At 44.5% G+C, this 22,109-nt stretch overlaps 1 protein-coding gene across 1 annotated transcript in view; it reads left to right on the plus strand.

Moving 5' to 3' along the window:
• LOC139584368 (cystic fibrosis transmembrane conductance regulator-like) overlaps positions 1–22,109 on the plus strand; it is a 59,618-nt gene that overhangs the window by 29,487 nt on the left and 8,022 nt on the right. The window contains exons 18-28 of the mRNA XM_071416103.1: positions 2,244–2,281; positions 5,109–5,395; positions 5,637–5,716; positions 6,095–6,245; positions 10,171–10,398; positions 11,364–11,464; positions 13,543–13,767; positions 15,955–16,110; positions 17,639–17,728; positions 20,078–20,250; positions 21,781–21,886. Coding sequence (XP_071272204.1) covers positions 2,244–2,281; positions 5,109–5,395; positions 5,637–5,716; positions 6,095–6,245; positions 10,171–10,398; positions 11,364–11,464; positions 13,543–13,767; positions 15,955–16,110; positions 17,639–17,728; positions 20,078–20,250; positions 21,781–21,886 — 1,635 coding nt within the window. The remainder of the gene's footprint in view (positions 1–2,243; positions 2,282–5,108; positions 5,396–5,636; positions 5,717–6,094; positions 6,246–10,170; positions 10,399–11,363; positions 11,465–13,542; positions 13,768–15,954; positions 16,111–17,638; positions 17,729–20,077; positions 20,251–21,780; positions 21,887–22,109) is intronic.

The following is a 22,109-nucleotide window of genomic DNA, read 5'->3' on the forward strand; positions in this document are numbered from 1 at the left end:
AACTGGCGGCCCGCGAGCCACATGCGGTCCGTGGCCTCCCTTTTCAAGGCCCTCGGATCAATAATTTTTTTTATTTTAGGGGGGGAACTCAGTCTGGGTCTTAACTTACTGTTGTGAGTTAGAATAGTAGAATACACAAGGTGAATTTTAAAATGTGATTGTGCATCAGCAGTTTTTCTCTTGTTATTTCAGTCACTGATAGTTAGTCAGTTATCCCATGTCAGCTAACATTTTTTAGATTGCGAAGTTAGTTTAGCGAGCTATCTAAACTTGTTATCATGGTCGAATTACCGGCCGGGGGCCCCCATGATGCTCGCAGACCAGCGAGCAATTGCGGCCTCTCATTTTTATTAATTTTTATTTAATTTAACCTTTATTTTTCTAGGCAAGTCAGTTAAGAACAAATTCTTATTTTCAATGATGAGTTGAAATTCTTTGTGGCACCCATCCCCATCAAAGTTGCCCATCCCTGCGGTAGAGATTCTGTAATAAACAATAACATCACTGTATTAGAGGACAGATGCTATATTAACCGATAACATCACTGTATTAGAGGACAGATGCTATATTAACCGATAACATCACTGTATTAGAGGACAGATGCTATATTAACCGATAACATCACTGTATTAGAGGACAGATGCTATATTAACCGATAACATCAATGTATTAGAGGACAGATGCTATATTAACCGATAACATCACTGTATTAGAGGACAGGTGCTATATTAACCGATAACATCACTGTATTAGAGGACAGGTGCTATATTAACCGATAACATCACTGTATTAGAGGACAGATGCTATATTAACCGATAACATCAATGTATTAGAGGACAGATGCTATATTAACCGATAACATCACTGTATTAGAGGACAGATGCTATATTAACCGATAACATCACTGTATTAGAGGACAGATGCTATATTAACCGATAACATCACTGTATTAGAGGACAGATGCTATATTAACCGATAACATCACTGTATTAGAGGACAGATGCTATATTAACCGATAACATCACTGTATTAGAGGACAGGTGCTATATTAACCGATAACATCACTGTATTAGAGGACAGGTGCTATATTAACCGATAACATCACTGTATTAGAGGACAGGTGCTATATTAACCGATAACATCACTGTATTAGAGGACAGATGCTATATTAACCGATAACATCACTGTATTAGAGGACAGGTGCTATATTAACCGATAACATTACTGTATTAGAGGACAGATGCTATATTAACCGATAACATCACTGTATTGGAGGACAGATGCTATATTAACCCATAACATCACTGTATTAGAGGACAGGTGCTATATTAACCGATAACATCACTGTATTAGAGGACAGGTGCTATATTAACCGATAACATCACTGTATTAGAGGACAGATGCTATATTAACCGATAACATCACTGTATTAGAGGACAGGTGCTATATTAACCGATAACATCACTGTATTAGAGGACAGATGCTATATTAACCGATAACATCACTGTATTAGAGGACAGATGCTATATTAACCGATAACATCACTGTATTAGAGGACAGATGCTATATTAACCGATAACATCACTGTATTAGAGGACAGATGCTATATTAACCGATAACATCACTGTATTAGAGGACAGCTGCTATATTAACCGATAACATCACTGTATTAGAGGACAGATGCTATATTAACCGATAACATCACTGTATTAGAGGACAGGTGCTATATTAACCGATAACATCACTGTATTAGAGGACAGATGCTATATTAACCGATAACATTACTGTATTAGAGGACAGATGCTATATTAACCGATAACATCACTGTATTAGAGGACAGATGCTATATTAACCGATAACATCACTGTATTAGAGGACAGACGCTATATTAACCGATAACATCACTGTATTAGAGGACAGATGCTATATTAACCAGGGGTGAAAGTGGAATTAATTTCTTCCCGGTACAGAACCTTCTATATGTGCACCACGTTTTTTATCAGCCTCATTATAGAATTACGTGTAGAATCACTATTCATTCAATAGGATCTCTCTGGGTCTAGTCGTAATTTGTCATTTAACTTTTAAAATGTATTGTCTTTTATTGAACAAGAATGTGGGCTGATGTCTGGGAGCGCTAGACTAGAGGGTCCCTGTTGGATCATAATTGCATTTATTGACAGTATTATTTCAATGCATGCTGTTGCCACCCTCAGTCTAACTGTGTTTATTGTGTGCTGTAGGTTGCTGGCTCTGTCCTGGGGATATTTCTTATCACAGAGTAAGTACTTATTTGTTTTCACATGTGCTATAATATTAATCACAAGGAACTATGATGATCAGCCTACAATGGTAAGCAAGTAGTATCCACCAAAAGAAATTCAGATCAGCCTGATAACATGTAAACAGCTCAGATCAGCCTGATCACATGTAAATAGCTCAGATCAGCCTGATCACATGTAAACAGCTCAGATCAGCCTGATCACATGTAAACAGCTCAGATCAGCCTGATCACGTGTAAACAGCTCAGATCAGTCCAAATGATGCACGTGACAATAGAGCTGGTGTAATACTTGTAATAGAAGAATATGGATATTCTTGTAATGGCATATCACACAGAGCTGTTGGTCAGATATGGGACGGCAGGTAGCGTAGTGGTTAGAGCGTTGGGCCAGTTGGTAGAAAGCTTGGTGGATCGAATCCCTGAGCTGTGGTTCTGCTCCTGAACAAGGCAGTTAACCTACTGCCTTCATTATAAATAACAATTTGTTCTTAACTTACTTTCTTAAATAAATAAAAAGATGGACTTGAACATCTGAGTCTTACTCATGCTTGAATGGAGGCTGACTGGACTAGTGACTTAGGCTACTTGGATGTGTCTATTTCCCTAATATATTTCTTGATGGAATTAATAGTTAACAAATGGAAGGAAGGAAAAATAGGGAGGCTATTAGTAGTGCTTCGGTTTTGGTTCGATTATTAAAAAAGAATCATGATTTTCAATTATTTTTTTCAACATTTTAAATGCACTATGTTGAATGTGCAATTCCATGGTAACAGAATGATGCTGAGACTCAGATTTTCCATTTAAAATGTATGTCAAACAAAAACCAATGATTGCAAAACCAAAGACTACTTTTAACAATTTAAAACTTTTCAAAAACAAATTTACTTGAAGAACAGTGCAGATTCAAAGTTTGGTAACAGAATGACGGTTTGTGCTGTCATTCTGTTACCAAACTTTGCATCTGCACTGTTCTTCAAGTAAATGTGTATACATTTTGAATTGAATTGTGTGTTATTGTGTAATTGCCCTGTTCTTCAGATATCAAACCGCTTTAGTAGAAACAGATTGACGTCACCATTTCCTGTCGCATCTCAAATCCAAACAAAGAGATGTCACTGCAGTGACACGGAAATTAAAGGGTCTTTTAATTTTTTTTATACATGTTGAACTTCTGACAACTTCAAGTTATAATTTGTAACGTAAAGCCTATGGTAAAATACTAATCTTTTAATTTGTTCAGAGCAATAAGCCAGAAAGCTTTTTGACAGGGTACAGTAGGTTGTGAAGGGATCAGTAAATGTTTTTTTGTGTGTGTGTGGCACGTGTAATCACGTGTAAACAGCTCAGATCAGCCTGATCACATGTAAACAGCTCAGATCAGCCTGATCACGTGTAAACAGCTCAGATCAGCCTGATCACGTGTAAACAGCTCAGATCAGCCTGATCACATGTAAACAGCTCAGATCAGCCTGATCACATGTAAACAGCTCAGATCAGCCGGATCACGTGTAAACAGCTCAGATCAGCCTGATCACGTGTAAACAGCTCAGATCAGCCTGATCACGTGTAAACAGCTCAGATCAGCCTGATCACGTGTAAACAGCTCAGATCAGCCTGATCACGTGTAAACAGCTCAGAACAGCGTGATAGCGTGTAAACAGCTTAGATCAGCCTAATAACACATCAAATCAAATCTAATTTTATTGGGCACATATACATGGTTAGCAGATGTTGATGCGAGTGTAGCGAAATGCTTGTGCTTCTAGTTCCAACCATGCAGTAAAATCTAACAAGTAATCTAACAATTTCACAACAACTACCTTATACACACATGTGTAAAGGAATGAATAAGAATATGTACATAAACATATATGGATGAGCGATGGCCGAATGGCATAGGGAAGATGCAGTAGATGGTATAGAGTACAGTATATACATATGAGATGAGTAATGTATGGTATGTAAATATTATATAAAGTGGCATTGTTTAAAGTGGCTAGTGATACATTTATTACATCCAATTTTTCATTATTAAAGTGGCTAGAGATTTGAGTCAGTATGTTGGCAGCAGCCACTCTGTCACGATCGCTGTCATCGTGGAAATGACCGGACCAAGGTGCAGCATGGTGAGCGTACCTTTCTTTTATTGATAAATGTCGCCGACAAAACAAAGAACAAGGAAAACGACCGTGAAGCTTACTTAGGCTATAATGCCACTAATAAAGACAACTACCCACAAATACAAAAGGAAAAAAGGCTGCCTAAGTATGATTCCCAATCAGAGACAACGATAGACAGCTGTCCCTGATTGAGAACCATACCCGGCCAAAACATAGAAACAAAGAACATAGAGTTTCCCACCCGAGTCACACCCTGACCAACCAAACATAGAGAATAAAAAGATCTCTATGGTCAGGGTGTGACACACTCAATGTTAGTGATGGCTATTTAACAGTCTGATAGGCTTGAGATAGAAGCTGTTTTTCAGTCTCTCGGTCCCTGCTTTGATGCACCTGTACTGACCTCGCCTTCTGGATGATAACGGGGTGAACAGGCAGTGGCTCGGGTGGTTGTTGTCCTTGATGATCTTTTTGGCCTTCCTGTGACATCGGGTGGTGTAGGTGTCCTGGAGGGCAGGTAGTTTGCCCCCGGTGATGCGTTGTGCGTTGTACATGTAAACAGCTTGGTTCAGCCTGATCACATGTAAACCGCTAAATGCAAAGTACTCAAACAAAAGAGCAGTTGAAAAAATATATATATTTTGAAAAAAACACGATTCAGATACCGTTGTAACCGTTGTACTCTCTTCTTTCCCCCTCAGTAAGATCTGGACAGAGGAGGCCAACCCATTGGCGCCTAACTACGTAGACCAACAACACTCCAACGCCTCGTCACACGCCGTCCAACAGTCAGTCATCGTCACGCCAACCAGCGCCTATTACATCATCTACATCTACGTGGCGACGTCGGAGAGCGTTCTGGCGCTGGGGTTCTTCAGAGGCCTGCCACTGGTCCACACCTTACTGACCGTGTCCAAGAGGCTGCATGAACAGATGCTGACCGCTGTGCTCAGGGCCCCCATGGCTGTACTCAACACTATGAAAACAGGTGAGGCCCACTGCTGAAACCCCTGGCTTAACCAAGAATGATGTATCAGCTAGAGATACATACGTACATGCATCTACTGGTACTGTATCTGAACACAGGATAAATGTCTAATTTATCAGTCAATTGTCTGTGTAATCTCACAGCCTGTACATCAGTCAGTCAGTCAGTACAACCACCACCAGTCAATGCCTCTAACTTTCAGCAGCAGTCAATTCCATGTGTGTGTTTTTTTGCCCTGTAGGTCGGATCATGAACAGGTTCACTAAAGACATGGCCACCATAGACGACATGCTTCCTCTTGTACTGTTTGACCTCATCCAGGTAGGTGACTGGCTTGTCTGTCTGTCTGTCTGTCTGTCTGTCTGTCTGTCTGTCTGTCTGTCTGTCTGTCTGTCTGTCTGTCTGTCTGTCTGTCTGTCTGTCTGTCTGTCTGTCTGTCCGTCCGTCCGTCCGTCCGTCCGTCCGTCCGTCCGTCCGTCCGTCCGTCCGTCCGTCCGTCCGTCCGTCTGTCTGTCTGTCTGTCATCCAGGTAGGTGACTGGCTGCTCTGTCAGTCTCATTCTCTCTCAAAGAAATTCTCTCCCAGTCTCTATCTTAATCTATCTCTCTCTGTCTTTTATTGTTTTGAGGGTTCTCTTTTTTGTTTTTTGATTTCATGAAAAGCTCTGTATTTTATATGATTCATATTCTCTCCCTCTAGTTAACTCTGATCGTGTTGGGAGCAATCTTCACTGTGTCCATCATGCGGCCGTACATCTTCATCGCCGCGATCCCATTGGCCGTCATATTTGTGGTCCTGAGGAAGTACTTCCTGCGTACCGGACAACAGCTCAAACAACTAGAAGCTGAGGGTGAGACTGGTAGGGGTATTGGATGGGGCTGGGGAACTTTCAAATACAGGAGGTGTGCTTGATTTATCTCGACTGGCGAGAAAGGTGAACAGACTTTTCACTTTTTGAACAATTCCAGAAGTTACGTTGTACCGGGCAGGGAGTCAAAGAAAGTAAGGGATATAAAAGAAAGCAGGATGGAGGGAGAAGAGAATTGAGGGAGGAGAGGGTGGAGGCCGGAGAGGATGCACAGAGGGGCGAGGTCCGCTGGAGGGGAAGTGGGACATAACGGAGTGGGAGGTCAGCTCTCGTCCAATCAGATTTTAAATCCCACAACCCCGTATACGACCAATAAACTTTGATTTGATTTGAAAATAATTGATGGGTGGTGTCTTCGGATGCCTAAATCTGTCCTCGGGTCCTTTAGTTTGATGGAAAGTGGTGGTCCTTTAACAATTGGATACTTCCTCTCGCCTTGGAGTAACCGCTGATCTGACATGACTGGATAGGGGATATGATACATAATGGTACTATTGCTTGAGTTTTCCCTCGCCACAACAATTCCCAACATTCTGCCAACATTCCATACATTCCCCGTAACTTACTTGTACCAAAGTGTTGGTTTGAAATAGTGAGAGAAAGGTGTGTATCTGTGTTGGGACTCGGGACATTCTGACTCCACTCCTGATCCTGTCATTCTGTGTGTGTCGCAGATGGCCACAAGGCCTTTCTGCAGCCACGGAGGGGTCAGAGTGAAAATCCGATCAGGGATTTCCTCTGTCTCCATCCTGGCATCACTCTCTCACTGTTCCTCACCGGACAAAACACACACGACTGTACAAAACACAAACCTTCTCTATCACTGTTCCCCCCCGTACAAAGCACACACACTGTCCTCAACAGGCCAAAACACACACACTGTCCTCAACAGGCCAAAACACACACTGTCCTCAACAGGCCAAGACACACACACTGTCCTCAACAGGCCAAAACACACACACTGTCCTCAACAGGCCAAAACACACACTGTCCTCAACAGGCCAAAACACACACACTGTCCACAACAGGCCAAAACACACACACTGTCCTCAACAGGCCAAAACACACACACTGTCCTCAACAGGCCAAAACACACACACTGTCCTCAACAGGCCAAGACACACGCAATGTCCTCAACAGGCCAAAACACACACACTGTCCTCAACAGGCCAAAACACACACACTGTCCTCAACAGGCCAAGACACACACACTGTCCTCAACAGGTCAAAACACACACACTGTCCTCAACAGGTCAAAACACACACACTGTCCTCAACAGGCCAAAACACACACACTGTCCTCAACAGGCCAAAACACACACACTGTCCTCAACAGGCCAAAACACACACACTGTCCTCAACAGGCCAAAACACACATACTGTCCTCAACAGCCCAAAACACACACACTGTACTCAACAGGCCAAAACACACACTGTCCTCAACAGGCCAAGACACACACACTGTCCTCAACAGGCCAAAACACTCACACTGTCCTCAACAGGCCAAAACACACACACTGTCCACAACAGGCCAAAACACACACACTGTCCTCAACAGGCCAAAACACACACACTGTCCTCAACAGGCCAAAACACACACACTGTCCTCAACAGGCCAAGACACACACACTGTCCTCAACAGGCCAAGACACACACACTGTCCTCAACAGGTCAAAACACACACACTGTCCTCAACAGGTCAAAACACACACACTGTCCTCAACAGGCCAAAACACACACACTGTCCTCAACAGGCCAAAACACACACACTGTCCTCAACAGGTCAAAACACACACACTAGCTTGTTGTATGTTGCTCTTGTTCTATATTTGTCCTTTATTGGTGCAGAGACCCTTAAAGATCCATATAAATCCACCTAAATTCATATAATACCCCTTAGAGAGAGAGTTTCACTCACCTGCTTGTGATCAGAGTAGATAAACAGTCAGGTTTATTTCTTCCTTCCTTTCATTCATTTTCCTGCTGGTTCATCTCACAACAAGAGAGACTTGGTTTTACGGTGGCCTGAGAAAATATACTCTCTATTGTTGTGATACTGTCTGGTGCACTTCTATTTTAGGTTTCTTCAACTCCTCACATAACAATGTCCTTCTGAAACAACAAACTCCGATGTTTTCCAGTCTCATGCTCAAGTACAGTGAAATGCTTTTCTTACAAGCTCTAAACCCAACAATGCAGTAATCAATATCAATGTAGTACTAAAAATAACAAGGTAGAACAAAAACCCACAAGATATACCATTGAGAAATAAGAAGAACACAAAGTAAGTAAACATACTATATACTGGGTCAGTTCCAGTACCATACTTACAATGTGCAGGGCTACTGGATCGATAGAGGTAGATATGTAGAGGGGTAAGGTGACTAGGTATCAGGATAAACAGAGTAGCAGCAGCGTATATGATGATTGTATGTGAGTGGGTGTAGAGTCACTATAAATGTATGTGCATATTATGTGTGTGTGTGAGCAAATGATGTTAGTGTTTGTATGTAGGTTGGAGTAACAGTGTGAGTGGTGTGTAGGGTCCTGTGAGTTAGCGGTCTTATTGCATGGGGATAGAAGCTGTTCCGGAGTATGTTGGTGTCAGACTTGATGCACCAGTACCGCTTGCCTTGAGGAAGCAGAGAGAACAGTCTTTGGCTTGGGTGGTTGGTCTTTCCTATTACACCACCTGACTTAAGTGGCGTACTGTAAGTCACAAGTCAACAAGTTGACATCACCCGTTAGCTACGTACATTTTGGTCAAGAAGTACCTAGATGTTATGTCGGACATCCTGTGAGTGATTTACTAATGCTTCTGTGTTTCTCTTCTCTCCCCCCTTTCTACCTTCTCTCCCTCCATTCCACCCTCTCTCCCTCCATTCCACCCTCTCTCTCTCCATTCCACCTTCTCTCCCTCCATTCCAATCTCTCTCCCTCCATTCCACCCTCTCTCCCTCCATTCCACCTTCTCTCCCTCCATTCCACCCTCTCTCCCTCCATTCCAATCTCTCTCCCTCCATTCCTCCCTCTCTCCCTCCATTCCACCCTCTCTCCCTCCATTCCACCTTCTGTCCCTCCATGCCACCCTCTCTCCCTCCATTCCACCCTCTCTCCCTCCATTCCACCCTCTCTCCCTCCATTCCACCTTCCCTCCCTCCATTCTACCCTCTCTCCCTCCATACCACCTTCTCTCCCTCAATTCTAACCTCTCTCCCTCAATTCTAACCTCTCTCCCTCCATTCCACCCTCTCTCCCTCCATTCCACCCTCTCTCCCTCCATTCCACCCTCTCTCCCTCCATTCCACCCTCTCTCTCTTCATTCCACCTCTCTCCCTCCATTCCACCCTCTCTCCCTCCATTCCACCCTCTCTCCCTCCATTCCACCCTCTCTCCCTCCATTCCACCCTCTCTCCCTCCATTCCACCCTCTCTCCCTCCATTCTAACCTCTCTCCCTCCATTCCACCCTCTCTCTCTCCATTCCACCCTCTCTCCCTCCATTCCACCCTCTCTCTCTCCATTCCACCCTCTCTCCCTCCATTCCACCCTCTCTCCCTCCATTCTAACCTCTCTCCCTCCATTCTAACCTCTCTCCCTCCATTCCACCCTCTCTCTCTCCATTCCAACCTCTCTCCCTCCATTCCACCCTCTCTCCCTCCATTCCACCCTCTCTCTCTCCATTCCAACCTCTCTCCCTCCATTCCAACCTCTCTCCCTCCATTCTAACCTCTCTCCCTCCATTCCACCCTCTCTCCCTCCATTCCACCCTCTCTCCCTCCATTCCTCCCTCTCTCCCTCCATTTCTCTCTACTTGCCTCCCCTTGTCTCTCTCCCTTTTTTCTCTAATTTTTTCTTCCTCTGCTCACTCTCTTAATATCTCTCTTTCTGTCTTTCCCCTCCTCCCAGCCCGAAGCCCTATCTTCTCTCACCTCATCATCTCTCTAAAGGGTCTGTGGACCATCCGTGCGTTTGGACGTCAGTGCTACTTTGAGACGTTGTTCCACAAGGCCCTGAACACCCACACAGCCATATGGTTCCACTACCTCTCCACGTTGCGATGGTTCCTCTTCCGCTGTGACATCATCTTCGTCTTCTTCTTCAGCGCCGCAGCCTTCATCGCCGTGGGAACCAACCGTGAGTGATGGATGGACAGACAGACACACTTAATATTATTAGGCTATTTCCAATACAGCATTTAACTGAAAAGGAGATTGGCATATTACAGATGCCGATTGCGTTGCATATTTACTTTAGGCCTGAGTAAATTGTTCCTGCCTTCTCATGGACAACGTGGAAAAGATCTTTGTGTGACATAGAGAATCTCTCAATGGGCCACAGTGTTTATGTTGGTAGTGAATCTAGGGGTAATTTTACAGACCATTGAATACCTGTGTGTTTGTGTGTGTGTGTATAATAACAAGGGGTTGCAGTGACGTATGCTATGACGTGTGTGTGTGTGTGTGTGTGTGTGTGTGTGTGTGTGTGTGTGTGTGTGTGTGTGTGTGTGTGTGTGTGTGTGTGTGTGTGTGTGTGTGTGTGTGTGTGTGTGTGTGTGTGTGTGTGTGTGTGTGTGTGTGTGAACGTGTGTGTGAACGTGTGTGTGAACGTGTTTAACTATACTTGTGGGAACCAGAATAGTAAACTAACAAACATTTGACCAACTGGGGATATTTTGTTCATCCCCACAAGGTCAAATGCTATTTCTAGTAGGTTTAGGGTTAAGGTTAGAATTAGTGTTAGAATTATTGTTAGGGTTAGAATTAGGGTTAGAATTAGTGCTAGGGTTAGAATTAGGGTTAGGGTTAAGAGCTAGGGTTAGGTTTAGGGTTAGAATCTAGGGTTAGTTTTAGGTTTAAGAGCTAGGGTTAAGTTCAGGGTTAGAAGCTAGGGTTAGGTTTAGGGTTAAGATTAGGTTTTGGGGTTAAGGTTAGGGTTAGGGTTAGGGTAAGAGTATGGTTTAGGGTTAGGGCTTAGGGAAAATAGGATTTTGAATGGGACTAAATTGTGTGTCCCCACAAGGTTAGCTGTACAAGACCGTGTGTGTGTGTGTGCTAGCGCGTGTGTTCCCACTGATAATGTGATGTGTGTGTGTTCCACAGAGGACAAGCCAGGGGAGATTGGCATCATCGTGGCCTTAGCCATGCTTATCCTTGGTACGTTCCAATGGGCTGTCATCACCAGCATCACTGTGGACGGACTGGTATGTAAACACACAGTTTTGATCAATCACGGTAGATAGACTTCTATTTGCATTCACATACCACATTACCAGTAGGCAGTTTCACACATACAAACACGCACAACACACTCACACAAATATGAATTTCATTAACCTTTTACACTCGTTTGAATTGGCCTATATGGATAGAGATACGTTGAAATGTTTCTTACAGAAGAAATAAGAAAAGCATAACCATTGTAGAAATTGAAAGGGAACAGTTTGGAGATTATGGGAAAATTATTAGACCAAAGTTGAGGGCACAACAGTTCACTTGACACAAGACTGAATATAAGCCTAAATCCTGTTCTATTGCCAACATGACTAGTTATAAAATAAGATCTTGCAGTGTTAGGGTTTCACACGGCAATTCAGAGAAACAGATCGTGTCGCGCCCTGACCTTAGAGAGCCTTTTTATTTCTCTATTTGGTTAGGCCGGGGTGTGATTTGGGTGGGCAATCTATGTGTTCTATTTCTTTGTTGGCCGGGTAGGGTTCCCAATCAGAGGCAGCTGTCTATCGTTGTCTCTGATTGGGGATCATACTTAGGCAGCCTGTTTTCCACCTTAGTTTGTGGGATCTTGTTTTTGCATAGTTGCTGTCTAGCCCTGCAGAACTTTACGTTCGGTTTTTGTATTTTGTTGTTTTGTCAGAGTTCAGTATTAAAAATCATGAACACTTTCCACGCTGCGCTTTGGTCTCATTCATCTAACGACTGACGTAACAGATCGTAATTCTGAAAGGAGACCTGAGCTCAGTCAGGTGTGTGTTCTGCTGCAAATTTTCTTCACAATAGACAAACATATGCTCATTCTGTTCAGAACAACCCAGGGTATGACGCCATGTCATCTTCTAACTGTACATCAAACATAGTGATCATAAATGTTGACACTGTATATGACATGAGTTTTATGATGTGGAGATGTGAAGTGCACATTTGGACTCACGGGTGTTTGTCTTGCTTGTATGACATCAAATCAGTATTTATTATAATCCTCAACGTCTTATCTTTCAAAATACATTAAGTCCTCTTCATTTACAGCATTTCCCTCACTCAGACAAGAAAAATATGTTCTAAAGTTGCCCAATTAGTCGGAGGGATGGGGGAAACTTCTTGTCGTGTGCAGTGCTCAAGTTCAGAATGGTGAAGCACAGAGACTGAGCTCTGATATCATTTATAGCATGTTACTGTACAACCACTGTGTTCCAATTTAGATGCTTATCAGTGCCAGAATCTGCCATTTTCATCCTGTATACGGGTACGAGTGTAAAAGGCTACCTTTACTCGAGTGGGATACTCCACTTGTCTTGTTTGTTGTTTGGTAAGGTGTCAAAATATAGAATAGTGTATATTCAGTTCACACACCCCAGTGTTGTTGTTGTGGACATGAGCTTTATTCAGGCTTAGGATTCCGAAAGGGCTTATCACAGTGCAGGTCATTTTATTCTCCTTGTTTTGGAAAAATGAATCATTACTGCCTGTCACGCCCTTTTTATGTCTCTATTTTGGTTTGGTCAGGGTGTGATTTGGGGTGGGCATTCTATGTTCTGATTTCTATGTTTTTGCATTTCTATGTGTTGGCCGGGTATGGTTCTCAATCAGGGACAGCTGTCTATCGTTGTCTCTGATTGGGAATCATACTTAGGCAGCTTTTTCCTCTTTTGTCATTGTGGGAAGTTGACTTTGTTAGGGGCATTATAGCCCAAGTTAAGCTTCACGGCCGTTTCTATGTTTATTGTTTTGTTGGCGACGTCATTATAATAAAAGTATGTCCGCTCACCACGCTGCACCTTGAACGACGGGCGTGACACTGCCAGACTGACTCATACTACCATACACTGATACTACTCACTATTGTGAGAATAGACAGTATATAAATATTAATTTTAATAGCACCTTTCACAAGTATGAGGGAGGTCACTACTCTAACATACCGTCACGGGTACAGTATTAGGTCACAAACTAACATTGACCCACTTACAGTATGAACTCACACACACACACACACACACACACACACGCCTTCCTCACCTCTCTGTGGCCTCTTTTCCGTCTGCAGATGCGATCGGTAGATCGGGTCTTCAAGTTCATCGACTTGCCGCAGGAGGAGCCTAGACCCAGTGGTGGTGGTAAAGTCACAGACCTGGTCCTCGACAACCCCCACGCACAAGACTGCTGGCCCAACCAGGGCCACATGGATGTCCAGGGGCTGACTGTCAAGTATACAGAGGCCGGACGCTCTGTGCTGCAGAACCTGTCCTTCACCGTGGAAGCGGGCCAAAGTGTAGGTGGTGGAGATGGGGTGGAGATGGGGGTGGAGATGGGGTGGAGATGGAGTGGAGATGGGGGTGGAGATGAGGGTGGAGATGGGTGTGGAGATGGGTGTGGAGATGGGTGTGGAGATGGAGTGGAGATGGGGGTGGAGATGAGGGTGGAGATGGGTGTGGAGATGGGTGTGGAGATGGGTGTGGAGATGGAGTGGAGATGGGGGTGGAGATGAGGGTGGAGATGGGGGTGGAGATGGGTGTGGAGATGGAGTGGAGATGGGTGTGGAGATTGTTGTGGAGATGGGGGTGGAGATGGAGTGGAGATGGGGGTGGAGATGTTGTGGAGATGGGGGTGGAGATGGAGTGGAGATGGGTGTGGAGATGGAGTGGAGATGTTGTGGAGATGGAGTGGAGATGTTGTGGAGATGGGGGTGGAGATGGAGTGGAGATGGGGGTGGAGATGGAGTAGAGATGGGGGTGGAGATGGGGGTGGAGATGGAGTGGAGATGGGGGTGGAGATGGGGGTGGAGATGGAGTGGAGATGGGGGTGGAGATGGAGTGGAGATGGGGGTGGAGATGGGGGTGGAGATGTAGTGGAGATGGGGGTGGAGATGGGGGTGGAGATGGAGGTGGAGATGGGGGTGGAGATGGTGTGGAGATGGGGGTGGAGATGGAGTGGAGATGGGGGTGGAGATGTTGTGGAGATGGGGGTGGAGATGGAGTGGAGATGGGGGTGGAGATGGGGGTGGAGATGTTGTGGAGATGGGGGTGGAGATGTTGTGGAGATGGAGTGGAGATGGAGTGGAGATGGGGGTGGAGATGGGGGTGGAGATGTAGTGGAGATGGGGGTGGAGATGGAGTGGAGATGGGGGTGGAGATGGGGATGGGTGCGGGTGTGTGTGTGCATGTGTGAGGCTGATGCTCCCACCCATATGTGGGGTCAACTCCCGCTCAGCCCAGTCAAAGCTCATCTCTGTCCTGGCACTCCAATGGTGGAACGTCAGGACAGCGAAGTCCCTGGCCATCTTCCGAAAATGTCACAAACCCTTCATCTTAAAAAAAAAAAATAGACCTGCACTTCTTTTCAGACTAGCACTGACTTTGCTGCTAACATTTTTTTTTAGGGAAAATGTACTTGCTATAAGTGATATGTGGTTGTTCTCACCTACCTATGTTAAGATGAATGCACTACATGTCACTCTGGATAACAGTGTCTGCTAAATTACTACAATGTAAATGTAATTACATTTTACATTTAAGTCATTTAGCAGACGCTCTTATCCAGAGCGACTTACAAGTTGGTAATGTAGTGGACGGCCTGATCTGCCCTCAGGTGAACCGACTGTAGATTCATTCCTATCCTTCTGTTAGAGTCTTGAGAGGTAATTACAGAGAAAGAGCTCTCAGTAACGAGACCTGAGGGAGGCTCGCTCATTGGGCCTAGATTAGCCATTAGCACTTTAACCTAGCCATTAGCACTTTTGCTTAGCCATTAGCTAAAGCTTCCTGCTAATGGCCTAATTGTCACTGACACTCTGGGCCTGAGGGAGAGTAGAGGGTTTCTAGTTTCCCACAGTTCACAGTGTACAGTAATCCCTCGTTTATCGCGGGGGTTACGTTCCGAAAATGACCCGCGATAAGTGAAATCCGCGAAATAGAAAACTTTTTTTTTTTTACAATTAGCAACTATTACATGTATACAACTACAGTGACTCACGTGTAGGCCGTTTCGTCGACATTATGGGTTTAGGAGATGTTCGAAATTACAAGATAATTTGGCCAACTTAATGTAAATTTGCCAAGCTGTTTTATGTACGTACACATAACTGCACGAGACGACAAAATGATAGCACAATTCGTAGCATGTTTTGATACAAGAAGCGGGAGTGAGTTTTTAGCGAATCAGAATGCAGAGCACAATGCACCAAAAAAAAAAAAAAAATGCATTATGAAAATCCGCGAAATAGCGAATCCGCGATAAGTGAACCGCGAAGTGGCGAGGGATCACTGTAGTGTTATGTTGTATGCTACGTAGCGTATAGTATCACGGTTGTCTCAAGATCTTTATTGAAAATGAGCAGGTTAATGGGAGAGACCTATAGGAAGACAATGGCTGTGTCTGGCTCGTGAAGATTTTGGGTACATATTCTGAATTAATGATGGTACATATTCTTATCTCAGTGTACGTTTGTTGCTGTCCATAGGTGGGTGTGTTGGGGAGGACGGGCTCAGGGAAGAGCACCCTGCTCTCTGCCCTGCTGCGCCTGGCCTCTACAGATGGAGAGATCTCCATTGACGGGGTCTCCTGGAACTCTGTCACACTACAGACCTGGAGAAAAGCCTTCGGAGTGGTGCCACAGGTAAATATTTCCCCTCATGGGGTTACAAACAGTTCCCCTCAAGGACCTGAAAACAGCTCAACTATTGTACCATCAGTCCCTAGGGTTGTTACGGTGACAGTATTACCGCCCATCAGTCCCTAGGGTTGTTATGGTGACAGTATTACCGCCCATCAGTCCATAGGGTTGTTACGGTGACGGTATTACCACCCATCAGTCCTGAGGGTTGTTACGGTGACAGTATTACTGCCCATCAGTCCCTAGGGTTGTTACAGTGACAGTATTACCGCCCATCAGTCCCTAGGGTTGTTACGGTGACGGTATTACCACCCATCAGTCCTGAGGGTTGTTACGGTGACAGTATTACTGCCCATCAGTCCCTAGGGTTGTTACAGTGACAGTATTACCGCCCATCAGTCCCTAGGGTTGTTATGGTGACAGTATTACTGCCCATCAGTCCCTAGGGTTGTTATGGTGACAGTATTACCACCCATCAGTCCATAGGGTTGTTACGGTGACAGTATTACCACCCATCAGTCCTGAGGGTTGTTACGGTGACAGTATTACTGCCCATCAGTCCCTAGGGTTGTTACAGTGACAGTATTACCGCCCATCAGTCCCTAGGGTTGTTATGGTGACAGTATTACCACCCATCAGTCCATAGGGTTGTTACGGTGACAGTATTACCACCCATCAGTCCCTAGGGTTGTTACGGTGACAGTATTACCACCCATCAGTCCCTAGGGTTGTTACGGTGACAGTATTACTGCCCATCGGTCCCTAGGGTTGTTACGGTGACAGTATTACCGCCATACCCGAGGTCACGACTCATGACCCGGTCAAATTCCACATGACCGTTGAGACACGGTAACTAGGCCTACTCCAAAACTATGGTCTGTAAACGAATGGCACTGATTTCCGTTAGTAGCCTACCAAACTTGCTAATGGCCCTCAAGTCGCTAATGGCCTGGTACTCAGCGCTCTATTGTCCATTAAACCCTCTTGAGGTTGGAGCAAAAACCGTCAGGAAGGTATCTCTCCAGGAACAGGGTTGGAGAGCCCTGGCATACAGCGTTTGAGCACGATATGACCTGTTGTGCAGCGAGAGCCAGCTCCTTAAACAGCTGGTTGATGCGTAGAAGTATATAAGCCCAGTAATTGCACAACATTTCTAAACTGCATGTAATCACGTGTGAAAACAGAGTTTGGATGGGGATGGCATCTATTAAAAAGAGGAGGATCCCAGCTTTCTATTGCTTGGCCGAAACAACCGAAACAGCCTCAAGTAGCATGAAAATGAACCACAGGAAAAGTGTCCTCAAATGCATACGGATTACATGTTTTTTCCCCCCTGCCCCTTGCAATGTCCGATTGATAGCGGCCCATTCTAAATCGAAACTAATTTCACACATCAGTACTTTCAAGTACTGTTGATAACTCGATATTGGTCAACAAGTACAGTGTGGCTACAAAGAACAACTGTCACACAGCTCACCCTGAAAAACAAAACAACTCACACAGCTCCTCAATTTTCTCTTTTCTTTGACAGAAAATCTTCATCCTGACTGGAACATTCCGTATGAACCTGGATCCGCACGCTTGCCACAGTGACGAGGAACTGTGGCGGGTCGCTGAGGAGGTGAGACACAACGTTAACATTAGTCACACTGGTGTCTGGTCTAACCCTAAACCTAGCTTTATGTCCACATCCCGAATCAATCCTAACTCTAGCCTCAATCACAACCCTAATCCTAGCTTCATGTTCACATCCCGGTTTAACCCTAACCCTACTCGCAACCTTATTTTTGATATAAGGGAGGCTTTGTTAAGCATTTACTACCCTTCCCTTAATGCACTTGATTTGTCCATATTAGCACTTATAACTTTATGAATTACAATACTTATTTATTATATATTTATTTAAGGGTCTAGATATATATATATATTGAGGTTTGGATTCTGTGGTGGTCTCTTCTCCCACCAAAAAGGCCTTATATTGGGCTATATTTACACAGCTCCTGAACATGTACAGTAATGAGCTTCATGCATTTGGGCCTACCTGTGGCTATAAAATGCCATCTAGTGGCCCTTTATAAACACTACAGAGCACTCTTTTGATTCTGGCAGGAGTTTGGAGCGTTCTGTGAGACCCCCACCCATACACTCTTAACAGCTTGTAGAAGGGTTTTCTTTTAACTAGCGATTAATACAATTATTTGCTCAAGTCCCTATGTGCCTGTACGCCCTGTCCCCCTTGAGGGTAACAGACCTCAGTCCCCTTACCTAACCCTCAACCCTAACCCTAGCTTCATGTTCACATCCCAGTTCAACCCTAACCCTAACTTCATGTTCACATCCCAGTTCAACCCTAACCCTAGCTTCATGTCCACATCCCAGTTGAACGCTAACTCTAGCTTCATGTTCACATCCCGGTTTAACCCTAACCCTAGCTTCATGTTCACATCCCGGTTTAACCCTAACCCTAGCTTCATGTTCACATCCCAGTTTAACCCTAACCCTAGCTTCATGTTCACATCCCAGTTCAACCCTAACCCTAGCTTCATGTTCACATCCCGGTTTAACCCTAACCCTAGCTTCATGTTCACATCCCAGTTCAACCCTAACCCTAGCTTCATGTTCACATCCCGGTTTAACCCTAACCCTAGCTTCATGTTCACATCCCGGTTTAACCCTAACCCTAGCTTCATGTTCACATCCCAGTTTAACCCTAACCCTAGCTTCATGTTCACATCCCGGTTTAACCCTAACCCTAGCTTCATGTTCACATCCCAGTTTAACCCTAACCCTAGCTTCATGTCCACATCCCAGTTTAACGCTAACCCTAGCTTCATGTTCACATCCCGGTTTAACCCTAACCCTAGCTTCATGTTCACATCCCGGTTTAACCCTAACCCTAGCTTCATGTTCACATCCCAGTTTAACCCTAACCCTAGCTTCATGTTCACATCCCAGTTTAACCCTAACCCTAGCTTCATGTTCACATCCCAGTTTAACGCTAACCCTAGCTTCATGTTCACATCCCGGTTTAACCCTAAACCTAGCTTCATGTTCACATCCCGGTTTAACCCTAACCCTAGCTTCATGTTCACATCCCGGTTTAACCCTAACCCTTAACCACAACCCTAACCCTAGCTTCACGTCCACATCCCGGTTCAACCCTAACCCTCAACCCTAACCCTAGTTTCACGTCCACATCCCGGTTCAATCCTAAACCTAGCTTCACGTCCACATCCCGGTTCAACCCTAACTCTAACTGCCCTCCCTATCTCTTTGTCTATCAACTCTATCACTGTCCTCCTTCTCTCTTCACCTTTCTGCTCACTCACTCTGTTTGTCTGTGTGTCTGTCTGTACACTGCAGAGAGTGACACTGATCCCTTTCCTACCATACAGTAGTAACCTCATTCCAACATGCTATGCTGATATTAAGGTGTTGCTGTGTACATGTGTGTGGAGCGGGGCACTGACAGAGCCACCATAAACACACCAGAGTGGTGGTTGTATAGCAAGCACAGCCAGGAGACTCACACGAGACTCCTTCTCTTGACTCTGACCATAGCTGATGTCATGTCTGATGTGGAGTTCAGGTTAGTACTATGTGTTTTGAAAGGTCCACCACCTTCATTTTTTGAAGGTTTGACAATCTATGATGTCATGTATAGGAGAGCAACATGACATCATAGATCGCCCAATGCACATACCGTATTTGTTTCAACTCCTTTAAAATGAAGGTGGTGGACCTTTCCAAACACATAGTATTAACCTGAACTCCACATCAGATGTAAATGACTCCACCCTCCATGTCACCTGATCTGTTCTGCCCTGCGTATGTCCCTTGTAGGTTTTCTTTTTTCAACAGGGGATACACATATACCACATATGAATCAATGAGTCGGTACATTTCATTGTTTGTTTGATTGATTGATTGATTGATTGACTGACTGATTTTTCTCCTATATGTCGTCCAGGTGGGTCTGAAGTCAGTGATAGAGCAGTTCCCAGACAAGCTGGACTTCCAGCTGGAGGACGGGGGTTATGTCCTGAGTAACGGACACAAGCAGCTCATGTGTTTGGCCCGCTCCATCCTCAGCAAGGCCCGCATACTGCTGCTGGACGAACCCAGCGCCTACCTCGACCCCATGTAAGAGAAGAGGGAGGGAGGATGAGGAGGAGAGAGAGAGACGTGGGTGGTGTTGAGATGTGTGTGTGTTTGAGTGTCTCACTGCATGTGGTGACAATTCCAGGACTTACCGTAACACTCATTGGCTGTGTGGGTACGTACAATATGTAACCACACGTACCGACACAGGTCTTTACGCTAAATGGGGCCTGTAATGAGTGAATTAGTGGTTGTTGATGACGCTGGTCAACTTCAAACCTGCTGCTTTCATCTTAACCTCAGCAGGAAGTGCACATTAGTGGGCTGAAGGGAGGAGTTTGTAGGAATGTGTATGTAAAGGGAGAAAGAGAGAGAACGTGTGTTTTTTATTTTTTTTATTTAACTAGGCAAGTCAGCAAAGAACAAATTCTTATTTACAATGACAGCCTAGGAACAGTGGGTTAACTGCCTTGTTCAGGGGCAGAATGACAGATTTTTACCTTGTCAATTCGGGGATTCGATCTAACAACCTTTCGGTTACTGGCCCAACGCTCTAACCACTAGGCTACCTGCCGCCCCGTTTATATACACTACCCTTCAAAAGTTTGGAGTCACTTAGAAATGTCCTTGTTTTTGAAAGTAAAGCAAAAAAAATTGTCCATTTAAAATAACATATAATTGATCAGAAATACAGTGTAAACATTGTTAATGACTATTGTAGCTGGAAACTGAAGATTTATTTATTTTTTTCTGTGAAGGGAGTAGTACACAGCGTTGTACAAGATCTTCCGTTTTTTGGCAATTTCTCGCATTGAATAGCCTTCATTTCTCAGAACAAGAATAGACTGATGAGTTTCAGAAGAAAGTTCTTTGTTTCTGGGCATTTTGAGCCTGTAATCGAACCCACAAATGCTGATGCTGCAGATACTCAACTAGTCTAAAGAAGGCCAGTTTTATTGCTTCTTTAATCAGAACAGTTTTCAGCTGTGCTAACATAATTGCAAAAGGTTTTTCTAATGATCAATTAGCCTTTAAAAATGATCAACTTGGATTAGCTAACACAACGCGCTATTGGAACACAGGAGTGATGGTTGCTGATAATGGGCCTCTGTACGCCTATGTAGATATTCCATAAAAAATCTGCCGTTTCCAGCTACAATAGTCATTTACAACATTACAATGTCTACACTGTATTTCTGATCAATTTGATGTTATTTTAATGGACAAAAAATTTGATTTTCTTTCAAAAGCAATGACATTTCTAAGTTACCCCAAACTTTTGAATGGTAGTCTGTCTGTCTGTCTGTCTGTCTGTCTGTCTGTCTGTCTGTCTGTCTGTCTGTCTGTCTGTCTGTCTGTCTGTCTGTCTGTCTGTCTGTCTGCCTGCCTGCCTGCCTGCCTGCCTGCCTGCCTGCCTGCCTGCCTGCCTGCCTGCCTGCCTGCCTGCCTGCCTGCGTGATGTAGGCCTATCGTTAAACTCTGTGGTTCTTTTTTGTCTACTCTCTGGTTTGTGTATGATTGACAGAAGAACGTTGTCTAATGGTTGTGTAAAAATGTTTTTCTGGTTGACAGAACGTTGCAGGTCCTGAGGAAGACGCTGAAACAGTCTTTCTCCAACTGTACAGTCATACTGTCAGAACACAGAGTGGAACCACTGCTGGAGTGCCAGTCCTTCCTGGTTAGTGCACACACACACACACACACACACACACACACACACACACACACACACACACACACACACACACACACACACACACACACACACACACACACACACACACACACACACACACACACACACACACACACACACACACACACACACACACACACACACACACACACACACACACACACACACTCTATCCCTCTTTAAGCATGAGGTTTTCCCCTTCGTT

This window comes from Salvelinus alpinus, chromosome 9 (assembly GCF_045679555.1).
Source record: "Salvelinus alpinus chromosome 9, SLU_Salpinus.1, whole genome shotgun sequence".
Lineage (NCBI taxonomy): Eukaryota > Metazoa > Chordata > Actinopteri > Salmoniformes > Salmonidae > Salvelinus > Salvelinus alpinus.